Genomic DNA, 24,761 nt, shown 5'->3' with positions numbered 1-24,761 from the left:
CAGGCAAGAACACTGGAGTGGGTTGCCATTTCCTTCTCCAATGCGTGAAAGTGAAAAGTGAAAGTGAAGTCGCTCAATCGTGTCCGACTCTTAGCGACCCCGTGGACTGCAGCCTACCAGGCTCCTCTGTCCATGGGATTTTCCAGGCAAGAGTACTGAAGTGGGGTGCCATTGCCCTCTCCAGCCAGTGTCCGTTAGACCCCAGCAATTCCAGTAAGGGAGGCCAAGCCCTTCTCCTCCCTTCTAGCCCTCGGGGGCCCCAGGCTGCTCATCCAAAGGGCGCATACTACTGGGGGTCTGAGCAAGGATTCTGGATGCCCAGAGCGGCGTTCCTGCCTAAAGGCGCCCAGGCTGCCACTGCTGCCGCAGTCGCCGCCGCAGCCCCGGGCACGCAACACAAACCGCAGGATGCCTTCCTGGGACCAGAGGTCGGAAACCAGGTTATCCCCTTCCGCCGGTAGTCGGAAGTGCCTGCGACTCGAAGCAGGAGGACTTCCGGTGGGTCTGCAGGGTAGCTGGGGATCACCATGGCGGCCTCCTTGGCCGGGAAGAAGATCGTGTTTGTCACGGGGAACGCCAAAAAGCTGGAGGAGGTGATGGGAGGGTGGCGACTAGGAGGCGGTGAAAGGGTAGCGTGTGGCCAGGCTGGTTCGGGAGAAGGCGGAAGGGGCTTCCAGGAGGAGCGAAGCAAGCGGGTGGAGCGGCAGACGCGGAACGAAGAGTCGGACGGGGAGGGATGGATTGGATCTGTAACCCGGTAGTGCCGCGCGGACTGGGACCCGCACGTGTGAGGAATGGGGGCGACCCGGGGTTGTGCTCAATAAAATAAGGGCCTTGACAAATCCGGGCACAGGACTTGTGGGCTGAGGGGTTTCGGGAGCTAAATGGTGGGGTCCTTAGCACTTGTCCCCAAGGTCACCTCTTAAGCTGGATCCCAAACCAGGACTTCGACACCCCTCTGGAGTTGATCCAAACACCGCTGCTGGCCTGGGGTTGTCAGGGACTGGACAGGGTGTGGAGCCAGGCATCCAAGCCGAGCCGTCCACGCCCCACTACAGTCCAGAATGTGGTCCCCAGTCTCCCAGCCTCTTTCTGCCATTTTTGAAATGGGGATAATGCAAGAGGTCTGTTTCACAGAGCAAAGGAGAGGTGTGAGAGAGGCAGTGGATCAAAGTTCTTGTCTACTGGACTTTGTGGCTAGCTGTAAGGATTCTAGGGGTTGATGGAACCTCTTTGGCTGCAAATAGTAAAGAGACACAGATAGCTTATGTAAATCACCAGGTGACTGTTGTGGGAATACAATAGTGTGCTGTTCCACAGGACTTAAGGAGTCTTTCTCAGGGGTCCCTGGAGAGGGGTTTATTTGTCCTTCTAGTTCTCCCTGGATGTTCATCGCATTTCATTTTGAGGTCTTTCTGCATTTCCCCTCCTGGTGGAGGAGGCAGTGAGTCTTCTGCCAGACATCAGCTCTGATTGGCCTTGCTTGGATCAAAGGTTTGTCCCTGCTCAGTCAGCCATGGCCAGGGAGATGGGTCATGTGTGGGGAATCAGGATGACATCCACTCGATATCTGAGGCAGACCAGTGGGGTGCAGTCATTAGCGGACCCTTCATTTATCCACAGTACAAGGACTGATGGCACGTCTGTGCCATTTCAGAGTGGCCTTCTCAGAAGTCAGAGCCCTGGGCTGAGAAAAGGTTTGGGATCCTAAGGCCAGATCAGTCAGACAGGCAGTGCTACCCTGAACAGAGCCCCATGCAAGATGGTAGCTTCCAGCTCCCAAGCCTATCTCTACTTCTGGTTGAGAATGTGGCCCTCCCACATTTAAAGAGGCAGGAGGGAATTCCCTGTGGGTCCAGTGGCTAGGATTCAAGAGATCCCACAAGTCACATGGCATGGCCAAAAAAAAAAAAAAACAAAAACCAGACTGGAGTGGCCAGAGGAGGCTCACTGGAGAAGATGGACTTGAAGTTGGCCTCAAATAAGAGTTTTAACTTGTTATCCCATTGGCAGAATGATGATGCCTATGGACCCTTTCTCAGGAAAATATTTTTAAATGTACAAAATAAAATACATGAGATTACCAAGGAAATCAAGCGGTTCCCTGGTGGCTCAGCAGTAAAGAATCCTCCTGCAAAGCAGTAGATGTGGGTTCAATCCCTGGGTTGGGAAGATTCCCCTGGAGAAAAGGGGATATTCTGGGAAATCCCACAGACGGAGGAGTCGGGCAGGCTGCAGTCCATGGGGTTGCAAATAGACAGACATGACTTAGTGACAAAATCACCACCACAAAGGAAATCAGTTCTATTGATTTACAATTCTCAAAATATTAATATCTGTGATCTAGTTACATATTTTTTGTTCATTAAATAATTCAATCTATCATTTTGTGTTATTATCAATTTAATAATAGTGAAGGTTGTAACTGGTATTTTGAGATTATCTGCTAGAACTGTAAAGGGATATGACAACATCTTTGATTTTAATAGATTTAAATGTCACAGGAACTGCTGATGCTATTTGTTTTCTGTATACACAATTGAAAGAGATGCTAAATTTCAGCTCAGGGTTAGTGAAAATAGGTATTTTTTTTCCTATCCAAGTTCTGGGTAGATCCTCCTGAATTCCAGGTAACCCCTGATAGAAAATTCCTGGCCTAAACGATAGGTTCTGGGAGCATTAAGAAGGGAAGAGGGTGTTCTAGGTGGTGGTTAGCATGAACAGAGACCTGAAGTAGGAGGGAGGGATCAGAGAATGAGAAGACGAGGGAGCTGACCTGCTGGGGTGGGACCCTGAGGGCTAGAGTTGAGGCTCATGGACCTGACTTTGAACTTTAGGGAACTGACAGGAGAGTTACCTGATGAGAAAGGTGGGTGACAGCTTGTGCAGTAATGGGGAATCATTAAATGGTGACAAATGTTCTTTCATTTTGGAACAGGTCATTCAGATTCTAGGAGATAAATTTCCGTGCACTTTGGTGGCGCAGAAAATTGACCGTATGTCTCTGTTTACTTTTATTTTTAAAAGATGATTCAATTTCTCTAACTCCCTATGACCTGATTATGTGTCTGTTTCCTTCACAAGTGCCAGAGTACCAAGGAGAGCCTGATGAGATTTCCATTCGGAAGTGTCAGGAGGCAGCTCGCCAGGTGCTTGCTCCATTCGTGTCCTGTACTTGCTCCTCTTGTCCTGGTGGCTCCTGGGGTCTGTGCCTGCTGGGGATGGGTGGAGAATATGGTGGGCACAGTTTATGATGACTTGAAGGACCTTTCCATGTCTAATCAGGCTGGAGTCAGTTAATAGTTATATGTTGCCTTCCTTTCTCAACCTTAACTGTGTAGTATCCCCCTAAGATGACCACACACACACACACAATTTTCTTTTCCCAGGTCTCTGGTGCATTCATTCCATCCCCTGCATTCTCCCCATACATATCCACCCTGCACTCACACATCTCTCTCGAGCTGAGAAACAGCACTTTGTAAAGAGTCAGGCTGCTTGAGTATAATCCCACCTTTCCTGTCATTGTACAAGCTTTACAACCCGCTGAGGCTTTGTTGTTCCTGTCTCTCAAACAGATAAGAAGATAAGAGATAAGAGAAGAGATTAGCCTAGGGTCTGCTGCTGCTGTTGCACAGACCCGCTAGCTGTGGGTCTGGCCCTGGCCTGGGTAGCCTGAGAATTCAGAGCAGAGGTGGGGCCTGCTGGTGGGCACAGGTCTCAGGGCTGGATGTCCTTATGCTGCAGGTGCAGGGCCCTGTACTGGTGGAGGACACCTGTCTGTGCTTCAACGCCCTTGGGGGCCTCCCTGGCCCCTACATGTGAGTGCTCTCCCACCCCTTTGCGGGGCCCTGGCCGCAAAACCACCTTCAGTTGATTGGTTACTTGATATTGCAGGTCATTCACTGTCTTGGTGTCAACACGAGTATGTCAGATTATTGAGGAAGGATTAGGGATGGGGGAGAGGCATGCCTTTCTTTTGTTAAGTGTGAGAATGTGATTGTGTAAGTTGAGATGGGCAAGGGGAACTCACCCACTGGAGAGGTAATCCTTGGGCAGGTCAGTTTCAGGAAAGAGGAAATAAGGAAGTTGAGATCTGCAGATGGATTTCCTTAAATCTATCCAGTGTCCTGGACCCCGCTCAGGCTTCCCAGGTGGTACTAGTGGTAAAGAACCTCCTGCCAGTGCAGGAGACTCAAGAGATGTGGGTTTGATCCCTGGGTCAGGAAGATCCCCTGGAGAAGGAAATGGCACCCACTCCTAGATTCTTGCCTGGAAAATTCCATGGATAGAGGAGCCTGGTGGGTGACAGTCCATGAGGTCCCAAAGAATCGGACATGACTGAGCGAGGGCACACACACACACGGGGTACAGGTACCCCAGTTTGTTGGGTTTTGGTTAAGTAAACAGTTGATCCGTGAACAACTTGGAGTTAACCTGCGTATAACTTACAGTTGGCCTTCCATATCCGTGGATTCAGCCATGTATTACTGTAGTATTGACTATTGAACAATATCCACATGTGAGTGAGCTTCGGCAGTTGAAATCATGTAGTTCAAGGGTTAACTGTATCTTTAACTTTAGGATTGCTCATTTGTTTGCCAACGCAGTAGCATCCCTACATATGCTCTGTAATCTTACCAGCACTGTTCCATGACTTTTTAGTACTTTAGTGGGTGAGTTGGAAATGTTATCACATGCAATTTTAATTTGCATTTCCCTAATTAGCAGTGAGGTTTAGTCCTTCATTGGTTTATTGATTCTTCTGTGCATTGCCTGTTTGTCTCCATCTCCTTTTTCCTGTTGGATTATTTATCTTCATTTTGAGTTGAGACATTCTTTATCTTTTCTCCTTGACTCTCTCAGAGCTTTAATTCCTGGGGGATGCAGCCTGGAAAGAAGGTGGTAGGAACACCCATCTATTTGTGGTATCTGTCTCACCTTTATTTCTCTTGCAGAAAGTGGTTTCTGGAGAAGTTAAAGCCTGAAGGTATTATTCCCATTTGTCTCTTTTGATGTGTTTGGAATTAAGAAATCTGTGGGTTCTAAGGGAGGAGCTCCAGCTAGTAATAAGGAGTCTCAGGTTCTGTCCCCTTCGAGGCCTCTATTCACTTCAGTTTCCCCATCTATAATCTACGGCTCACACTTTCCCTGTAATCCTAGCTCCAGGGAGCACTGAGATGTGGGAGGAGTAGATGGAGGGGTGTGGTGGTGGTGAGAGCTTTGAGATTGAGGGGCAAAGGGAGATTCTGGCTCTGAGAGGATTGGCCCCACCACTTGCTGTCGTTGCCTCAGCAGGAGATGGGGAGGGGGACACCCTGCTTCTCTTCCTGGTCCCAGCGCCATACCCTGGAACCCACAGTAGTAGAATAAGGGACCCTACATCCCCATCACCCAACTTCCTGGGTTATCAGCACAGGGCCTATTTGGTGAAGTGTATAACTCCCCTCCGCCAACTGGGCCCCTTGGGTGGGGAGCTGGCCTTGGGACTTGGCAGCATAGAGTGTGCTGAGCCCTCACTGCACCTTCCCTCAGGTCTCTACCAGCTCCTGGAGGGGTTCCAAGACAAGTCTGCCTATGCACTCTGCACGTTCGCATTCAGCACTGGGGACCCGAATGAGCCCATACGCCTCTTCAAGGGCCGGACAATGGTATGTGCTCGTGCTTGTTCCCCTGCATGCCACCAGAGGGCGCTGTGACCCCCCCAGTGATGCTATCTGGTGGGATGGTCACACCCCTAGGTACCACAGCTCAAAATGCTGTCAGTTCTAAAACTTGTTGCCCCCTGAGTCTGATGTTTGGAAACATACATGGCTCACAGCTTTTGGAGCCTGGTATACCCAGAGCTGTACACTGTATGCTCTCCTGAGAAGCAGATGTGGGAACTAAAGATGGCAACAACTAGAGGTACATGTGCAGTTCAGACTTCTCCAAGCTTGAATCTCCTTATCACAGTGCTGTGCAACAGCTTGCCTTGAACATCTCACAGCCTTTCCAAGTTTTTATGTTCATATAGAATCTTCCTCTTCCCCCAGCTCATTCCTTTCAAAGGTGCCCTTCAGTGTCTCTAGGCTTACCGATCAGACCATAGGTTCAGCTGCTTCTCTCAGTCCAAACCACCCTCTGTGCTGGGCTTCCTGCCCCACCCCAGCCCATTCATTCCCTCCCTGTGGCAGGGTTTACCTTCAGACACATCACTTCTCTACTTTGTCCTCTCTGCTCAGGATAAAATCCAGAGTCTGACTGTAGCCCATATAGCCCTACACCAGTGGCTCCATCTAAGTTGTGTCTGATGCTTTTGTGACCCCATAGACTGTAGCCCATCAGGCTCTGTCCATGGGTTTTTCCAGACAAGATTACTAGAGTGTGTTGCCATTTCCTCTTCCAGGGAATCTTCCCAATCCAGGGTTCAAACCCACATCTCCTGCATTGGCAGGCAGATTCTTTACCACTAAGCCATCAGGGAAGCCTCCCTGATGAGATGTTCAGTTCTTATGGTAAAAAAACAGGTTTCAGAAATTATCATCTTCACCATTAAGTGTACAGTAGTGTACCCTATTGTGCAAAAGATCTCTAGAAATTTCTCATCTTGCAAAATTGAAACTATGCCCATTGAATAACAGTCCACCTTCCTCTCTTCTGGGCTTCCCTGGTGGCTCAGACAGTAAAGAATCTGCCTGCAATGCAGGAGACCTGGGTTCGATCCCTGGATTGGGAAGATCCCCCTGGAGAAGGGAACGGCAACCCACTCCAGTATCTTGCGTGGAGAATCCCACGGACAGAGGAGCCTGGCAGACTACAGTCCATGGGGTTGCAAAGAGTTGGACATGACTGAGTGACTTTTAACTTCATTTCACTTCACTTCACTTCCTCTCTTCTCCCCAACACCTGGTAAGCACCATTCTACCTCTGTTTCTAAGTTCAGCTACCTCAGACACATATAAGTGGAGTCCTGCAGTGTTTGTTTTTGTGTGACTGTCTTATTTCACTTAGCATAATGTCTTCATCTCATCCATGTTGTAGCATGTGACAGGATCTCCTTTTTTAAGGCTGAATAATATTCCATTGTATGTATGTACCACTTTATTTACAGGCATATCTTGTTTTATTGAGCTTTGAAGATACTGTGTATTTACAAATTGAAAGTTTGTGGCAACCCTGTACTATCAGATGATGGCTAGCATTTTTTAGCAATAAAGTGTTTTTAAATTAAGATATTTATGTTTTTTATTTTCCCTTCATGGATCACAGCCTAGTTGTGGTGAAGGGGCTTGTATAACTCAATGAATCTATGAGTCTGGGGCCACCCAAGACAGACAGGTCATAGTGAAGAGTTCTGACGAATCGTGATCCACTAGAGGAGGAAATGGCAATCCGCTTCAGTATTCTTGCTGCAAGAACCCCACGAACAGTATCAAAAGGCAAAAAGATAATGACACCAGAAGATGAGCCCCCCTCAGGTCAGAAAGTATCCAATGTGGTGCTGGAATGAGAAGGTTAGATAACATCTCAGGCTCAATGGACATGAATTTGAGCAAATTCTGGGAGATAGTGGAGGGCAGAGGAGCCTGGTGTGCTACAGTCCACAGGGTTGCAAAGAGTCAGACATGGCTTAGTGCCTGAACAACAAAGACAAGCATTGTTTTTAAGACATAATGCTATTGCATACTTTTATATGCAGTAGGAAACCAGAACATTCATGTCACTTGGTTTATTGTGATAATTGCTTTATTACAGTGGTCGGGAACTGAACCCACAATCTCTCTGAGGTTTGCCTATATTTGTTGATGAACACTTGAATGGCTTTCACATTTTGGCTCATAATGCTGCTGTGAACATGCATGTGCAAATATCTCTTCAACATCCCATTTTCAGTTCTTTTGGATCTATATCCACAAATGGGATTACTAGATTGTATTGCCTGGTGAAATTTTTTGACGTTGATTATAGTGGTCTGCTACTGTCACAGAAATGTTCTCTCAGAAATCAAAAGTTTGACCAACCACAGGCTCAGTTTCCTGCCCTGTGACTGAGCAGCTGCTATGCTGCTGACTGGGCCCGATCACGGCCACCGCCGCCATTCTCTGTTGTCTCCCCAGCTGTGGCTTTGTTGTTTTTGTCCTTTGTTTTTGTGCTTTATTGTTTGCCAGCCCTTACTTTAAATGAGGTAGCCTTGTTTCTTCTTGTCCTGTTCTCACCCATGCTCTCTAAACCCCAGCCACATAGTCCTTTCAGCAGGGTGTGTGCTAGGCCCTTCTCCATCTCAGGACCTTGGCACAGCTCTGTCCTCCACCTAGAATGTCCTGCCCTCGCCCTTTATGTGGTCAGAGTGTCCCATCTTCACTCAGGCCTTCCCTGAGCTCCCCAGCCTGTTATTCTTGAGCCCAGCTCCCAGTTTGTGCCCTCTGATGATTTGGTAATCATTCATTTGTTTACTGGTGCAGTGCTTGTTTTGCTGAAGAGATCTGTGAAGCTAAGGCTAAGGCTTTCTTTGATCCCAGTGCTAAAAACACTGCCTGCCTTGATAAGATATTCAAAAAACATTTGTCGCATGGGTGAAGTTCAGAGTGATTCAGTAACTGGCCGCGGTCACACAGCTCCCCATTAGCAAAAGCAGAATTTGCGTTTGGTCTAAAGGACTTGGAATTTATGTGGCTAATTCCCATCCTCTACTACCTCCCTTGTATCTTTAATTTTTTTTTTTTTTTTTAATTCCCAAGGTAACCCGATATCTCATGACACTGGTTCTCTTTGTAAAATTTTCCTTTTGGAATTTGCCTATTACAGCCAGTACTTATTGAGCTATTTTTGAGTTGAACATTGTGCTATTGTGTTATTTGTTAGAGCCATCTTTGTATTTTGATAAGTGTAGTAATAGTAGGAGATACAGGGTTTGTCGGCAAAGTTTAGGACCCTCAAACTTCCACTTAGGGGAAAATGTTTTCTGTTAATTTTTCTTTTTTTTTTCTGTTAATTTTTCAAAATTGACTTTTCTTCAGTGAGGTCACAGTTTGTCAAAACTTTGGAGAGGGAAGCTGGTCCCAGGGGTATCAGTGGCCTGATCAAGCATGTGGTTCCTCCCTGTCTGTGGGGAGTGAGCTCTCCTGCTCTGCATTTTTTGTGTGTTCAGCAATCATTTGCCGGCACCATGGACCCCTTGAAATAATATGAGTGACTAGGGTTTAACCGAATTCATTAACTAAACTAAACTGGCTACTGCCCTCCTCATAGTGCATCTCCACGTCCAGTGACATAGCTATGCCCCCTTTTCTTTGGCAGGGCCGGATTGTGGTGCCCCGTGGCTGCCGGGACTTTGGCTGGGACCCCTGCTTTCAGCCCGATGGATATGAGCAGACGTAAGGAGCCCCAGTTATTTCCAGGGATTTGAGGTCGGATGGCCGTGGTCTGGGTTGGGCCAGTGCCCCACCCAGGTGCAGGCATGCGGACACGGGCGGGGGCAGGCTCTGAGGTGCCTTTCCAGTTGAAGGCAGCTCTGCTGGGGGTGGATGCAAGGAATCTGAGTGATGCAGTCCACAGCTGGGAGGCAGCTGGGTGTAGCTGGAAGTCCTGGGCTCTCGGGCTCAGCTCACCGCAGAGCAGCTGTGTAGCTTCCCCTCTCTGACTTGGGCTTGTCAGCTTCGCGATGGATGGATGATTATCTGACCCTCATCTAGTTTGGAAAAATGTTAACAGCTGGGCACCACATTAACACACGCCACCCCCCCCCACCCCCCGTGCCAGGTGTTCTCAGTATTTCAGGCTAGCCCCCACTTGTTTACATGGGACATGTTGGCCATTATTGGGAATCGGGTTTGTCAAGCTGGAGGGACCCTTCAGGAGCGTGGCCTGAGGCCTTACAACAGGACTGAGGACAACATGAAACATCGCTTCAGTGACACAAATGTTCTGTAGCTGCACTGTGTGATCCAGTAGATGTTAGCCACATGTGGCTGTAGAGCATTTGTAATGTGGTTAGAGCAACTGAGGAACAGAATTTATTTTTATTCAATTGTAATTGGTTTAAATTTAAATGGCCACATACTGGTGGCCACTGTATTGGATGGCACAGATGTGAAAGTAACAACTGGAATATGGGATTCTCAGCTCATTGGAGTCCTGACATGGGTGGCAGGTTACTGGCTGGCTGTTCAAGGCCCACTTCCCCTGCCCATCTGCCCACCCCGCAGTGCCCTGGAGAAAATTGCTGTGTTTGCTCTGTTAGGCCCCACTGCTTCCTGTCAACAGATGACAAAGCTGATCAAACATGCAGTTCATCCCCCTGTCCCCAGCTTCCTTTTAATGACTTTTGGACACACTAGAACAAATTTGTATCCTTCCACACAGATTAATATGGATTTCTACCTACAGCGGAATTTAAGACTCTTTGATTTTTAAAAAATTAACTCTGGCTGCCAGGAGCTGGTGGCCCTGCTACCTTTTACTAGGGACTCTGAGCTTCGGGCTCCAGGATGCGGTAAGGTATACACACCCTCCCCGAATCTGGGCTCCCTCTTCTCTGAGCTGTTATTGTCTCCCTGTAGGTATGCAGAGATGCCCAAGGCTGAGAAGAACACCATTTCCCATCGCTTCCGAGCCCTGCTTGAGTTGCAAGAATACTTTAGCAGCCTGACTCCTGGGGCCGGTGATGACCACTCTGGCTGGGGATCTGGAGAGGGGTAGCCTGAAACCACCTCTATCAGGCAGGCACCTGTCCAAGTATTTCCTTCAGGATTACCACTTTCTGGCGGTGTTACCCAGCTGTCAGGAGCAGCTGGCTCTGTTTGGAGAGACTTTGGCCAAAGGACAACACCATCCTCTTGCCCTTGTGGATTCAGTGGTCTCTTATGGCCTCCAGGCCTGGAATCCTGAAAGGACCTTGGGTGTTAATGCTTCAAAGGGTTAACGGTTTGAGGAAGAACCATACAAACAGCCTTCAATGTTTTTTAAGTGCAGCAAATAAAAATTCCAGAAGGTACTTGCTTCCATAATAAATTGGGTATAGCTGCTTTGAAACCTCCCCAGGCAGGCATCTGTCTTCTGAGTCCCTTTAGGCAGAAGCAGGAAACCTCTCAGGGTCAGGAAAGAGGGCTGAGGGGTGGGATGGCCAGATGAGGGCAGAGCTGTGTTGAGGCTGTTTGTGTACCATTGCTAGCTGGAATATTCTGTCTTCCCCTTTTGTCTTTCAAGTCTCAGATCACGCGTTGAACTTTTCCATGCGAAATCCACTCCGCCACTCGGCTGGCCTCTGTTGTGTTTGCCAGCTGGGTTGTGGGGCAGGCAGTGTGGGGTGGTGAGTGCTTTTTCTTTATGCTGGTGTACATTAGAGCAGCTACAGTGCTGGTTTATGATTGTAACTCCAGGTTCATTTTTGTGGCAGGGATGGGGGATGGAGTACTTGACCCCGTTGGGTTGATATGTCATAGTTCAGCCTGGGGGACCAACTAAGGGCCCGACTTAGCTGCCCCAGACCCTTACTGTGCCCTGGTGAAGCCATTCCCTGGGGGCATTTCAGAGGGCTGGAGTGGCTCCCTTGTTTTCTGCAGGTGTTACCCTGGTAAAGAGGAGCTGCCCAACCCCAAGGACAGTCGGAAAAGGCTGTTGTGTATAGTAGCTTGGGGGGTAGGGGTCCTCAGTGCTGGTGTGTCACTCCCAGGCCTAAGCTTCGTCCCCTCCCATCACTGTTCCTCAGTCCTGGCAGCTTGGCCTGGGGCCTGGATTTAATGTTCGCTTCCCTAGACTGTGTCAGCAGGTATGGGTGAGGACAGGACCTCATCCCTTTGCTCCTCTGCTGCCTGCGAAGCCCAGCTGGGTGTTTCCTCGGGAAGTGCCAGTGGCCATGCCCAGCCTCCTCTGAGTTGTCTCCTTGGCGTAGGTGGTATGTGGCTGGGACTCAGATGGGGGGTGCCTGCCTTCTTACCTGGTGATCCTGGACATGGCCCTACCTGGAGGGAACACCCAGGCTACTGGGGAGGGGCCTCATAGAAGGGTCACCTGCTGTTATGTGAGTAGGTGGCTACGTGGCACTTGGAGCAGGGCACCTCTCTCTTTCTGGTCCCCAGCTGCTTCCTCATAGACTTCTGTCCTGGGTGCACAGTACACTTTCTGACCCCCTCTTTAAACTTAGCTACCCATCCTGCAGGCTCCCCTGGTGGCTCAGACGGTAAAGAATTCACCTGCAATGCTTGAGACCTGAGTTCGGTCCCTGGGTTGGGAAGATCCCCTGGGAAAAGAGAATGGCAGCCCACTCTGGTATTCTTGCCTGGAGAATTCCATGGACAGAGGAGCCTGGTGGGCTACAGTCCACGGCGTCGCAAAGAGTCGGACAGACTTAGTGACTACCACTTTTACTTTGACCCATCCTGCAAGCAGCATGGTGACTGCCTGTCCCACGCCACCAGCCACCTTCCACTGGCCTCGAGCCTTCTTCCTGGGGCCCTCGCACGTGCTGTTCCTGGAACACTTTCCCTGCAGGTTCCTGGCAACATGGCAGTTGGATCCTCCACACTCCCTGTCGGGGTGCTGTGCGGAGCTGGAAGCAGCAACCCTTAGGGGGCGCTCATCAGTCAGTCCCTTTCACCCCTCTTCCCCTGGGAGGGTCTCTTCCTCCCTAGAGCCCTCGGGTGGCCTTCAAAGGCTGGGGCAGGGCAGCATGGATGGAGGTGGCATGTAGAAGCATAGAAACAGAAGCTTTATTCTCTAATGTGCATCCAGGAAGTTCCTTACACAATCAAGGAAATGGTTTCCCTTTCAGCCACCTCACACTCTTTATCAAAAGAAAATCCGTCCTGCTTAGTCCCACCCTGGGCAGAAGCTGCCCTGAGCAGCATTCTGGACCCAAAGCAAAGGGCCAGTGGGGAGAGGAGCAGACACATCCCTCAGAGCTCCCTGAGTGCCCAGGCACCCTCGGCCACTTGGGACAGCTGTGAGGGGGTGCAGCACAGAGCAGCATTCCCGGATGCCCACACACAGCTACACAGCCAGCCTGGGAAGACCTGGAGAAATGGGCAAATGGGGTGCAGCCAGGACCTGCTAGTCAGAACGTCAGTGCTCAGCATCCATGGCATCCAAGTACTTGGCTTCAATGATTTGGGGCAGCACCTTGTAGCTGCGGGGAGGAGGAACAGGCAGGAAGATAAGCATTGGGGCAGGGAGGAATAGGCAGAGAGCAGCCATTCTAGCCCACCCTCTCCCGCCCCACTGAGTCCTTTCTGCCTGCTGTCCGCCCTCCGTACCGAATGGGGATCATGGCAATCATGATGAGGGGAAAGACCATCTTCATGTAGAGCAGTGGGCTCATGCCAAAGGCACAGAGCAGCAGCAGCTGCAGGACCTGCAGGCCTGTGAAGTAGTGGATCTTCCTCTGGGGCACCCTCCGGATGTAGTGGGTGGGTGGGTATGACGTCTGTGGGTGGCAGGGACCAGGTGTGGGCAGGTCTGGAGCCAGATCCCCCACCCCGGCCCCCACTCTCAGGGCCACTCACCTGGTCCTTGAGCAGCAGCTCCAGGCGTTGAAACAGCTGGTTGCCGTCGATGGAGGTGAGCGCGAGGTAGAGGAAGAGGCCGTAGAGCACAGGCTTGGGGATCCACTGTAGTGGGAAGGGCAGCAGCAGGAGGGAGAAGCCCACCAGGATGCTGGTGCCCAGGGAGGTCAGCCGTGTCTCCTTCACGTTCACAATCCTGTGAGGGTCCAGTGCATCGGGTCACTCTGGCCTGGTCCACGGGGCTGTGTCCATCCCAGGTCACATGCTTACCAGGCTCTGTCACTTCTGGGCCCTTGTCCCCCAAGCCAGTATCCCTCCTCAAGTCCCATGTGGCCCAGGGCTGCCCCCCACCTCAGGGCCCTCGTGACTCTGGCCTCACATCTCGAGGGGCCCTCTTCACACTCACGTCTCGTAAATGTGCCCGTTCTCTACATGCTCCTCCACCAAAGCCAGTGCTCGCACATGCAGCAGGGAGTGGGGGTAGGCAGCATGGATCCAGGGCAGCCCAAACAGAGACAACCCAGTATTGATGATGGCGATGAGCAGGAGGTCCCAGTGGTAGGCAGTGCCCTTTACCAGCCTGCAGCGGGCAGGGTCACATATGGCCAGAGCCCTCTTGGCCCCTGGAAGGTTGGGCACATGCTCACCCCTCCATCCCCAGCCCTGCAAACCTGTTCTGTGGGGAGTTAGCCAAGGCAGCCACCAGGTTCTGCTCTATGAAGAAGAGCATGGAGAGGAGGAAGCCGAGGCCCATGGCGCTGCTGATGGCCACCGGGGATAGCAAGTGCATCTCGGCTATCTCGAACAGGTTCTCACTCGGGCTGTAGCGAAACTTGACCACTGCAGTAGGGTACAGGCCCCTGCTCAAGCTTGCATCCCCCACAGAGCAACCCACCCCATTCCCACCCCACGGCTGGTCCTAACTTACTCTTAATCTCCTGGAAGCCGTAGGAAGAGATGAGGGAGAAGGTAAGCACCGAAATGGGCAAGGCACAGTCTGACAGGATCTCACGCATGTAGGGGTGCAGGTAGGGGCTACGGAGGCAGGTGAGTGTCAGTGTGGCCTAGGGGCTTGTGTCCCCCTCACCCAGGGGGCACCCCTCACCTCTTCTTCAACTGGTAGAGGGTATAGCTCAGCCAGAGTGTGCCGAGCATGATGAGGAGGCTGAGCACAGCCGTATCCCGGGCCAGGGGCTCGGTGTCCTGGCTGCCCGTTGTAGTTAGCTCCGGTGGGCTAGTCAGGAAGCTGGTGTTGAGGGCAGTGTGGAGGCTACTGTTGAGGCCCAGCAGGTTCACCAAGGAGGACTCCTCTTTGAGTCTAGCGTCACGGCCATAGTAGTACTTCTGGAAGACTATGGGTACAGACCATCAGAATTCAGTCATCTGGGCTCTGGGAGCCTGGGCCTAGCAACTTCCTCCTAGATGTGGGCGGAAGGAGCCCTGAGGGGAGAAAGGGATTCTGGGCGGAAGAGGAGAGAGCTGGCCTTGTGTCAGCCAGGATTCCTCAACCTGTCTGTCTACCCAGCACCTCACACCCTGCCCTTTGTCCATTTCTGACAGCGAATCCTGCCTGGCCCAGGGCCTCTGATGCTGCCTAAGGCAGCTCTGTCACCTGCTGATTGCTGCGCGTTGTCAGTCTTGGCTCCCACCCTGGACCGCGGAAGCAGCCTTGGCTTGCATGCTTCTTGGCTGCCTTGCCACTGTCTGTACCCCCATCTCAACTCAGCTTCCCCTGCAGCAGGTGGCCACTGGCTGTATAATACTCACTTTTGACCATGCCCTTGATAGCATCTAGAACGAACGTGATAGAAATGAACAAGGCAATGATCTCCTCTGTTGACCTGCCAGCAGAAGGTATGTCTCGTAAGACGGGGTGAATTGTAGAAGGTGGGTTTCCCCAAGCCTCGGCATGGCTCCTACCTCCTGCGTGAAGAGGGCCAGGGCCCCAAGCTTCCCCCTTTGGGTAGTGATATGGTGGGGGCACCCCCTCTTATCTGGGGTTACAGGGCCTTGGAGGGTGGCATGGTAGCTGACCCACATCCCTGGCCTTGGTCTCCCTCCTGCTTGAAAGTCCCAGAAGCTTAGGGAAGGCTCTGTTACCTCTTGAAAAGACTCATGACCAGGCTGAGGTTGAAGAGGGCATAAAGTGTGAGGAAGAAACTGTTCCACAGGCCTGTCCATGCATAGAAGGTACTGAAGTTCAGATTATAGTCATCACAGATGCCACGGATCACTGCGGGCAGCAGGACAGGAGTGAGCAGTCAGGGCCAGGTTGGGTCAGGGACCCCAGGAACCACCTCCCCACTCTCACCCCCCATTGCACCATTGATGTAGAGGGCCAGGGGTGCAGTTGTCAGCAGCACCACCAGCGGCTGCCCAGAGAAGAGTGCATACAAGAGGCTTCCAATGCTCTGCCCGGCCACGGTCTTCTGCACATCTGAGGAAGTGAGGTGGTCAGGGGGGCACTGTGGCGCTGGACCCCCCCGCCCCAGCACTCCCTGCTAGCCTCCAACCCCTCACCGATGACCCCTTTTGTGTTCTCGTCATTGAGGGACCCAAAAGCAATCGTGGGCAGAAGGCAGGCGAAGTAGAGGAACAGGGTGGTGGTGATGTATTTGCCCACAGCCTTGTTTTTCCCGATGATGCCTAGGAAAGGGAGACGGGATGAAGGGTGTGTTGGGGAGGCAGGCCAGGCCAGGGGCCTGAGCTACAGGCCAACCTCTGAGAGGGTCATGGGACACTTACCGTCAGTGAAGTCCAGTGGGTACACAGGGAACCTGCGGGCGATGTCCTCCTGGATGCCCTTCCCCATGGGGAGAAAGTCCTTCTGCTGTGGGGGCTGGGAAAAGGACATGCCCATCAGCCCTGTGTCCTTGCCCTGGGCTGCCCACCCAGGCCATGTCTGCCGTGCACCTGTGGGTGTCTGACGAGGCAGATGGAGCTCGTGCTGTAGTCCATGCTGATACTCGGACAGTGGCTCATTACGGTGAGCAGCTGTCTCTGTTGGACCAGGGCCTCTTTGAATTCCTCCTCTGTGTGTGTCTTCAGGAGCTTCTGGCGGAAGGTGATGTCTAACAACATGGTGGCAAATGTACGTCCCACCTCTGTGGCAGTCTTGGTGCTTTTCTGGGGATGGGGTAAGAGAATCACATCTGTAGCTACTGTAGAGCGGAGGGCACCCTCCCCAGCCCTGGCCACTCTCCCCTCCCCATGATCCAGGTGGAGTCCCCCAACATTCACACATAGCGGATCCTGCCACGATTGCCACCAGATCAGCAGATCACTAGACTACCACTGACCTAGTATTTTTCTTACAGTCTCAGGTTAAATCTGTGTAATTGTGGATAATGAAATACTGATGATGGAAAAAAATGTTTGCTCAACTGCTTTTCACCTGGGGCATTTGCACTGTTTGCTGCTTTATCTGATTTTCAGAGGGGTTCCAGGCCATCTAGCCTTATCCCTCTCACTTGGCCAAGGTCAGCCCTGTCTGTGAACTCCGTGTCCAGCCTCCACCACAGCAACCTCTCACCTCGACCACTTTGGCCCCCTGGGAGCGGTATCCACCCTTCTGGGTTGCCCAAAGCTGTGTCCCAGGCCTGCACCTGCACCCACTGCTTTCTGGTAGCTTTAGAACAGGCCTGTTCTCCTGAGGAGGAGCCAGGTATCAGGCTGGCTGGCGTGTCTCAAGGTGCCAGGCTAGCCACTCAGCCCTGGGGATTCTGCTCTTTCCAATTGTTCTGGCCACCTTGTCAGCTGTTACTCCTCTGACCCAAGAGGTGCCTGCTGCCCTAAATGCTCTTTGTTCCCGGCACTGTAACATCTAGAGAGATTCAGTGTGTCTACGATCCCATTAGCACCCCTTTGCATAGAGAAAGCCTGGGGAGGGGCCATCTGAAGCTCTGAGTCTACACCAGAGGCAGGGGCAGAATCATCAAAAAGCCTAATTAAGCATTAAGGCCCTTCCCAAGCCTGGAGGGGGATCCTTGCCATTTTCTACTCAAGATTTTTAAATCCTCTCCCATAAAAGAAGATTCCCCAAATTGTATGGCTCAGCCCCCACAAAAGTGAGATAATCTGCCCCTGGCCAGGGGATAAACAGCCCAGGAAAGAGTGGGACTCTTTGGTCAACAAATCACGGTCAGCTGATTAGAAGAGTCAGCATCGTGCAGGCCAAAGAAAGGCCCCTGTGTTTGAACAGTAATACTTTTAAGGAGTATCTCTTTTCAGTCAGGAAGGAAATATAATCTTTTGGGCAACTTCTGGGGAAATCAGGGCTTAATGAGGACCTAGCAAGTATTCTTCAGACAAACCCAGGGATGAACAGACAGGGTGGGAATGTGGCCTTCGGAGGCCGATTCTGTAGGCCGCCTGCAGTGGGAGAGATGCCCCCAAGGAGAGGGCAGGGTAACCTGGTACCCTCTTTCCCAGGAAACAGAGCCACCTGAAACCCTTCCTCACCATCTTGGGTGGGGCCAGCACCAGGATGACAAACCGCACCTCACAGGAATTCTGCCCCCAGTTCTGCGGGCGGACCAGGCGGCTGATGCACACATGTCGCCTCAGCAGGGCCTTGGAGGTACAGCTGGTGGGACAGGGAGGGCACACGGCATATGGCTGCCACCCTTGGGAGCTGGGGCTCCACCCCCGCCACCCAGAACTCCCAACCATGACCCCAGTGACCTCTGTTAAGGAGGAAAAAAGACCTGATGGGATGAATTCCTCACTCCCCCCAGACTGAGCAGGCCAGCCTTCACAGGGTTACTGGATGCCTGTCTCTGAGGTGACGTGGGGAGGCCAACATGGTGGCCTGGCAACTCACAGGATGCAGATCCATGACTGCTGGTATTGTACCCCTGTTACTGTGGCAGTGACCCCTTGGATGGTGTCTGACAGCAGGTGAACTGCTAACAAAGTGGAGAGTCAGATGGTCCACTTCCCTGACCTCCCGCCCAGGCCAAGAGACAGCCCCCTTACCTTTACCCTCCATGGGAGCCCCTGCGTCAGTGAAGAGCATGGCCGTGAGCAGGTCCAGGTTGCAGTCTGGCTCGCTGTTGTAGGGGTCTTGGGCTAAGCGGCACAGCATAGCCCGCAGCACGTCATCCAGGGAGGTGGCTGTTTCATTCAGGATGATTCTGGCCCGTGCCAGGAAGCCATCTAAGTCCCGCTGTGCACGGATCTCTTCCTCAAAGTTCTTTAACTTCAGGTACTGTGGGGACCCCGTGCACAGAACCACACAGGCCCATAAATAAGACCCTCTGTCCTTGCCTGGACCCCTCCGCTGTGACTGTCCCTGGCTGACACCCCCTTCCCAGAGAGAAGGCCAGTGTGGTCAGCCCCAGGCTAATATGAGCTCTCTCAGGGAAGCGACCACCTCCACCCCCAGCTAGTGGCCTGGAACCAAATGTTTCCCATCCAGCCGACGGGCCGCTCACCTTGCGGGAGGTGTGTAGGAGCCCGTAGCCGCCAGGTGATTCACTCTCTGCTAGAGGAAAGCGGGAGGGCTCAGGGTGCTGCCCCAGCCCTTCAGGTCTCCGTGGTGAAGTGTGGCCACGTCTGTTCAGTCCCCAGTCCCATGCATGCCCCCCCAACCTGTCCCTGCCACAACCCCCATACCAGACTGGGTAGGCTGCACCTCGAGGTTGACGTTGACAAAAAAGCGGATGCTCTCGCCAGACACAATGGAGGAGTTGACCGTGTCGAAGGCCTCATCCCTCAGGCTCTCCTCACGGGTTTCAGAGGCATCATCTGTGTCACACTTGAGGTAGCCTGGAGCCCCAACCACCACCAAGAGAGACCCCCCCAAGAGGGCCTGGCTGTCAGTGCTACACATGGGAGAGAGGGACTCTGAGCCAGGAGCAGGGCCCCTGGGCTGTCCTACTGGGTGCAGTCTTGGTGAGCGGTGAGGGCGGCCTCTAGCGGCCGGGAAGGAAGCCCTGGCTCAGGTAGGCCCAATATCTGGTCCTGGCCCAGCCCGAGGATAGCAGCCAGCTGGCACCCCCTACCCAACAGTTTTCTCCAACATTCTTCAGCTGTGGGAACCATGTATGGTTCTGTGCCATGCCTATCCTTTAGCTAGAGAAAGACATGTTCATTCCACAAACACTGGGCCAGGTACATGGTACAATGACACAGTTGAGCCTGCCTGGCCACTGCCTTCCCAGAACCTCCCGGTTGTGGGACCTGGACCTGTCTGGCTCCCCAGGGAGGAGAGAGCTATCTGGCTTCTGGGGAGGGTTGCTCCCTCCTCAGAAGCAACCCAACGGAAGCCAGAGCCCTGCAGTATCCAGACCTCATTGGCACACGGAGGGTGTGGGGGGCAAAGCATTAAGGCTGAGAAGCCTCAGTGTGACATCAGACAAGGCCCAGGCAGCAAGAGAGCCAAAGAAATAGAGCCAGGGACAGAGAGGGGACAGGACCCCAGAAGGAGGCCTCATCTCAGGCCTTGGGACCCCAGAGCACAGAGCCTGCTGCCCCTTTCTTCTGGTCTGCCTCTCAGTTCCTGCAACTGCCCCACAGCATAGGCTCCCTCATATAGGAAGCCGCCTTGCTGACATGCTGCCCTGAGTCCTGCTGGGGCTTCTCGCTGCTTCTGGGCCAAAAGCCTGAGCCAGCCTTGCTGCTCCAGTCCAGATACCTGGTCCCTCAGGCCCAGTCCCACCACCACCTCAATCTCTTACTTCTCAGGCCAAGTGGCCAGCACCCCAGACAGGCCAGCTCCTGTCCTGTAAGCTAAGGGCTTCCCTCCCCGGAGGGCCTTCTTCAAGGCTCAACAGAACCTTCCTCCTCTGGCAAGTCCCCCAAGGGCCCTCCCTGCCTTACTCTTGGCTCATCTGGCCCCTCTTCCTCACTATGTCCTGTGGGTCCCCTGTGGGCCACCACTTGTGATTCTCCCAGGGCCCTTGTAGCTCAGATCCCACAAACACCTAAAAACACCCATGCGGGGACAGGGAAGGGTCAGTAGCACGCCTCCACCTGCCAGGCAGTGACTCACCCTGACCCACTTCCACTCTCGTCTGCTGGTTTCCTCTTTACATCCCAGGCCCTGTTCCCCCGGTATCCTGTGCTCAGCCTGGGCTCTTTCTGGGTAGGAAGCACTAGGCCTCCCCTATCAACACCCTCATGGACTGGTGACCCCTAGCTTCAGGTCTGCACTGCACCCAGAGCCCAGAGAAGAACTATTAAGTCAAAAGACATCCTTCTCCTACTTGTCATGGAGCTCATGTCCATGAAAAACACCTTCCTCCCCAGTTCGAGACCTGCTTTGCTTAGACTGCTTGGTTCCCCAGCCCCAACCTGTCCCAGCCTCTACCACCCCCACCAGCACTGTCTGTTTCCCAGAATGTCCCTCACACTGCCCCACTTCTCCCCTATCCTGAGCTCAACCTAGGACCTACCCAATAGATACCACCAGTTCATGGCAAGGCTCCTGGGACTTGCCCACCAGCAGCCTGGTACATGCAGTCATCATGCCTTGGGAACCCTATATAGAACACACTGCCACTGTCCAGGCACTGTCCCACTAAATGATGGTCAGGCCACTTCCCGAACCTGGGCACAGGAGCATGTAGCCACCCCAGAGATATGGGGAGGGAGAGACCTAGGCTGGTGCAAGCAGGGAAAATTGAGGTGCAGAGACTGCAATTCTTTAGAGGGACAGTGGCAGCCCCTCCCTCACAGGGCCGGGCAGGATCTTAGGAATGTGGGCATATACAACATTTGGCCTAAAACCTGGTCAGATAACCAGAGCATTGTTAACAGCAAACCATGACATATCAGATGGTCCACAGAGCCCAGGATGGGGAGCAGCTCACTCTCCCAGGACCCCAGGACCACCAGAGACCTGCCAGTATCCAGGGCAGTGTCAGCTGCCTCTCTGACCACACCACAACCTCCTGGAGGTAGAATCCAAAGGCATCCCAGCACCAGCAGAGGACCATGATTACAGGTGGATGGACTAGGTCCCCTAAAGTCTTTTGACCAAGAAGCTCTCTACAAACACCCACACCTGAAAGGTACACACCTGCATCCTCAAAGTATCCATTCTGCGACATGACAGAAGAGTTTTCTGTAAGGCAAACCAAAGAATTGTCACCAGCTCCATGCGTCAGTTCTGGACAGCCTCTCCTGCACATCTGCTGCCCACCCCTCACCAACCCCTGCTGAGTCTTTCTTACCCTTCCCAGAGACCCTGGGAGAAAAAGGAGCAGGGGACAGCACTAGCCAGGGGCCCCTTGAGGAGCTAGAGGAAGCCACTTCCTGTTATTCTTCAACCCATCTGCTAAGGGCTTGCCCAGGTGGGAGAGGAGGGAGGTGGGGAGGTGTTCTCAGCATGTTTTCTCCAGGAATAATTAACAGTACCCCGTGAAGGAAGGAAGGACACGCTAGTTGCAGAAATCTGAAGGGAGGAGACCTGTCTGGCCACCTTCCCTGCAGAAGACAGCCTCCCTCTCTCAAGCCTTCCGTGCAAAGTCCGGGAACCGGGCGGGGGCTCTTCTCCCAGCACATCTCTTCGGTTCTCACTCTCACGTCGGTCCCTGGCGCTATCAAGACCCATCACACGTGCAGTCGCCCCTAACCTCCCGCGCCAGGGGTCACAGGGGGTGACCTGAGGCAACGGCCTCCTTCCCTCAGCACCACCCACTTTCCGGGCCTCCTGGGAGGCGGAGCCGTTGGTCCTCTTGGGAGACGGCGCGGGGGCGGGGTGGGGCGTGCGCGCTCTTTGCGCCGAGCCCCGGATGGATGCTCCACGCTGTTTGTGTCGCTCTGTTTAAGGAAGGAAGCGACAGGAGCGGCCGCGTGCACGAGAGGAAAGAGCCTCCGACTCGGAGACCGTGGGGGTCGGGGGTCGGGGGTCGGGTTCGGGCAGAACGCGGACTGTCTCCCGGGGCAGAAGCCCCGGCGGCATGCAGAAGGGAGACGCGGGGGCAGTAAACCTAGCAGCAGAGGCGCAGGGGTGGACAGAGGACGAGATGTGACGAGGGTATGGAAGGGTGGGGATGGTGCACACCCTACTCCCGTGCCGCACGATTCAAGTGCACGTAAACAGTACACCCCCGTGCTGGCCCTCAGGTGTCAGAGCGGCGACCGAGAGACTGCCGTGGCCGCACAGGGGACAGACAGTCAGAGGACCAGGGACCCCTAAGAGTAGGCAGGCTGCCGCGCAGCGCCGAAGGTGTCGGGTAGAATATAAAATGAGGCTTTTCGGGGGCGGGGGGTGACGCCCGCCTGCGAAGACCCTGGAGTTCGAGGTGCTGGGGACCCCACAACTCCGCCCCGCTATTTGCAAGCCTTCCACCCTTCCCCCGGCTATCTCGTAGGTTCAAAAACTGTTGTTTCAAAACGGCGTTAAGCGCGCCGTGCCCACGAAGTCGTCCTGTGCTTCCCCCAACCACCCATGTACCCACCTGGACTCCCACTCCCTAGAGGCCGAACTCACCCCGGGAACCCCCGCCCCGGCTGGGAAGCCCCCAAGACCCTCTCGCCCACTACGCCGGGGACCGGGGCAGGCCGGCCGCGTTCGCGTTCCTCCCAGCGCCTCGACGGCTCCGCTTCCCAGCCCAGCACGGCTCTGCGACGGAGACCGGACGGCCTTCCCGCCGCGGGCACCTGCCGCATGGATGGAGATGGAACGCGCACCTGGTGCCCGCGGCCACAGCCCAGCGGTCAGCCGCAGAACCGCTGCACACCCGCGCGCACGCCACGGGTCCTCACCCGGGGCTTCGGGACCCCTACCTCGCAGTCTTCTACAGGCCGGCGGCGGGAGCCGGCGACACACCCCTGGGCCGCGCCTGGGTCCTAATGCCGCGCCGACGGTCCTCCCTGGCGCCGGAGGCCGTGCGGCGTGGACCAGGGTCCCGCCCGCCCGCCCCGCGCCCTCACCCGTACTCCTTTTCACCCCGGGTGGGTTGCTCCCGGGAGCCCGCGGCCACTTAGAACGCGTAGACTGGGCTTCTTCGGGCCCTCGCGCCCGCCCAGGTGTCGCCCGGTTAGGGGCTGAGCAGGGATGCTGTTTCCGCGAAGAAGCACGGTGAGCTGAGACTCTCGGAGTTGAGATGGTGCGGCGGGTCCGGGTGGGTCCTCCCTCGTCTTGACTTAAGTACTAGGCCCGTCCCCTCCTCTCGGCAGGGGGCCGCCGCTGGGCCCAGCCCACCCGGGCCCCGCCCCCTCCATTCAACCTGGCTTCTCAAGCAGCAAATCCTCTTACTCCTCCTCCAGGAAGCGCACCTCGACTTTCTACACCGGCCGGTGCGCGTTCTCTGGGCTACGCCCTGGCCGCCGGAACCCGCCGCCCTCCCGACTCGACGGCGTCGGATTTGCTGGCAAAACCCTTCACGGTTTCGCTCCTGGTCTCGTTGAATCCTCGGCTCTCTCTTTGGTCAAGGTCTTGACTTGCAGCTTTTTCCCTTCCCAAGATGGCCCCGCCGCCCAGTTTTCTTTCCCAGACACGAGGGAGCTCAGCCCTGGGTCGCGCCTTCTCCGGCACCTGGTCCTCCTTGAGTAGTGTGTCGTGGAGGTAGGGTGCGCGCGCGTGCTTGTGTAGGGAGGCGGTGGTGCTAGCGCCCGGGCACATCCACCCCTCCCGAAGAACTCTTGGTCTGACCTTCCGCGGCTTCTCATCAAATGATTCTGCGGCTCTCGGGCCCCGGATTGACCCAGGAACTCTCCCCACAACGAACTGCTAACCCCCCATGCCCTCCACACTGGCTGCCAGCCCGAGGAAGAGCCTCGATTCCCTCTTCTCACCTCCTGCTGGCATGGAGTTCAGCCTCTGTCCCCCAGACACGGAAGAGGGCGGGCGAAGCAACCAGAAGATGACCCCATGTATACCAGGGGGCTGCCCTGTGGCCCCCAGGAGTTCCTGGTGCGTTGGGGAAGCCGCATGCATAGATTGGGTGAGGCTGACCTGGTTTCCCCTCCCCAGCGAGGTAAGAGAGCATTAGGAGCAAAGCTATGAGGTGCCCCCCTTGGCAGATGAAGGCCTGGGGGTCAGGATGGCCCTGAGCACTCCCTACTACTGCAGAAGATGCTGTAGAAGAGATCTATGGCACTCAGACCGCGACTGGCTCGGGGCTGGCCACATGCTTCTCTGGTTGTGGTGAGCAGCCTAGGCAGAGACTCGAGATCATCCCTACTCTGGGGTACCTTCTCCACTCAGCCATGGGACTTTCTCTAGATGCCGTTTAGCTACACTCCAGCCCACTGCACAGTCTCCCGCAGCCCCAGGATTAGGGGATGGAGATTTGAGGGGGGCTGACGACAGGCAGGCTGATTGTCAGG

At 54.1% G+C, this 24,761-nt stretch overlaps 2 protein-coding genes across 6 annotated transcripts; one reads left to right on the top strand and one right to left on the bottom strand.

Annotated features, from left to right (window-relative positions):
* Positions 1–432: 432 nt before the first annotated feature.
* On the top strand, positions 433–10,975 carry ITPA (inosine triphosphatase). The gene is made up of 8 exons (XM_043479531.1): positions 433–593; positions 2,939–2,996; positions 3,085–3,149; positions 3,748–3,821; positions 4,959–4,990; positions 5,536–5,651; positions 9,280–9,356; positions 10,542–10,975. The coding sequence occupies exons 1-8, from the start codon at positions 528–530 to the stop codon at positions 10,678–10,680; spliced, it is 627 nt and encodes a 208-aa protein (XP_043335466.1). The 5' UTR covers positions 433–527; the 3' UTR covers positions 10,681–10,975.
* Positions 10,976–12,667: 1,692 nt separating this feature from the next.
* SLC4A11 (solute carrier family 4 member 11) lies at positions 12,668–23,560 on the bottom strand. 5 transcript variants are annotated; one of them, XM_043479529.1, is made up of 20 exons: positions 23,364–23,560; positions 21,505–21,549; positions 19,098–19,250; positions 18,917–18,963; positions 18,459–18,690; positions 18,304–18,388; positions 17,943–18,066; positions 16,395–16,607; positions 16,227–16,320; positions 16,002–16,127; positions 15,805–15,918; positions 15,582–15,714; positions 15,249–15,322; positions 14,587–14,833; positions 14,410–14,516; positions 14,153–14,321; positions 13,888–14,061; positions 13,482–13,677; positions 13,233–13,402; positions 12,668–13,105 (listed from the first exon to the last, which is right to left on the bottom strand). In XM_043479529.1, exons 2-20 carry the CDS (start codon positions 21,533–21,535, stop codon positions 13,042–13,044), a joined length of 2,553 nt encoding a protein of 850 aa, XP_043335464.1. In that variant the 5' UTR covers positions 21,536–21,549; positions 23,364–23,560; the 3' UTR covers positions 12,668–13,041. The 5 variants fall into 5 exon arrangements, with proteins under 5 accessions (XP_043335464.1, XP_043335465.1, XP_043335461.1 ...); XM_043479530.1 differs by lacking the exon at positions 23,364–23,560 and adding an exon at positions 23,121–23,237; XM_043479526.1 differs by lacking the exon at positions 23,364–23,560 and adding an exon at positions 21,843–22,865.
* Positions 23,561–24,761: the final 1,201 nt, after the last annotated feature.

Source organism: Cervus canadensis, chromosome 10 (assembly GCF_019320065.1).
Source record: "Cervus canadensis isolate Bull #8, Minnesota chromosome 10, ASM1932006v1, whole genome shotgun sequence".
NCBI classification, from domain to species: Eukaryota; Metazoa; Chordata; class Mammalia; order Artiodactyla; family Cervidae; genus Cervus; species Cervus canadensis.
Note: the sequence above shows the minus strand (reverse complement) of the source record. Positions and strands in the feature narration are given on the sequence as shown.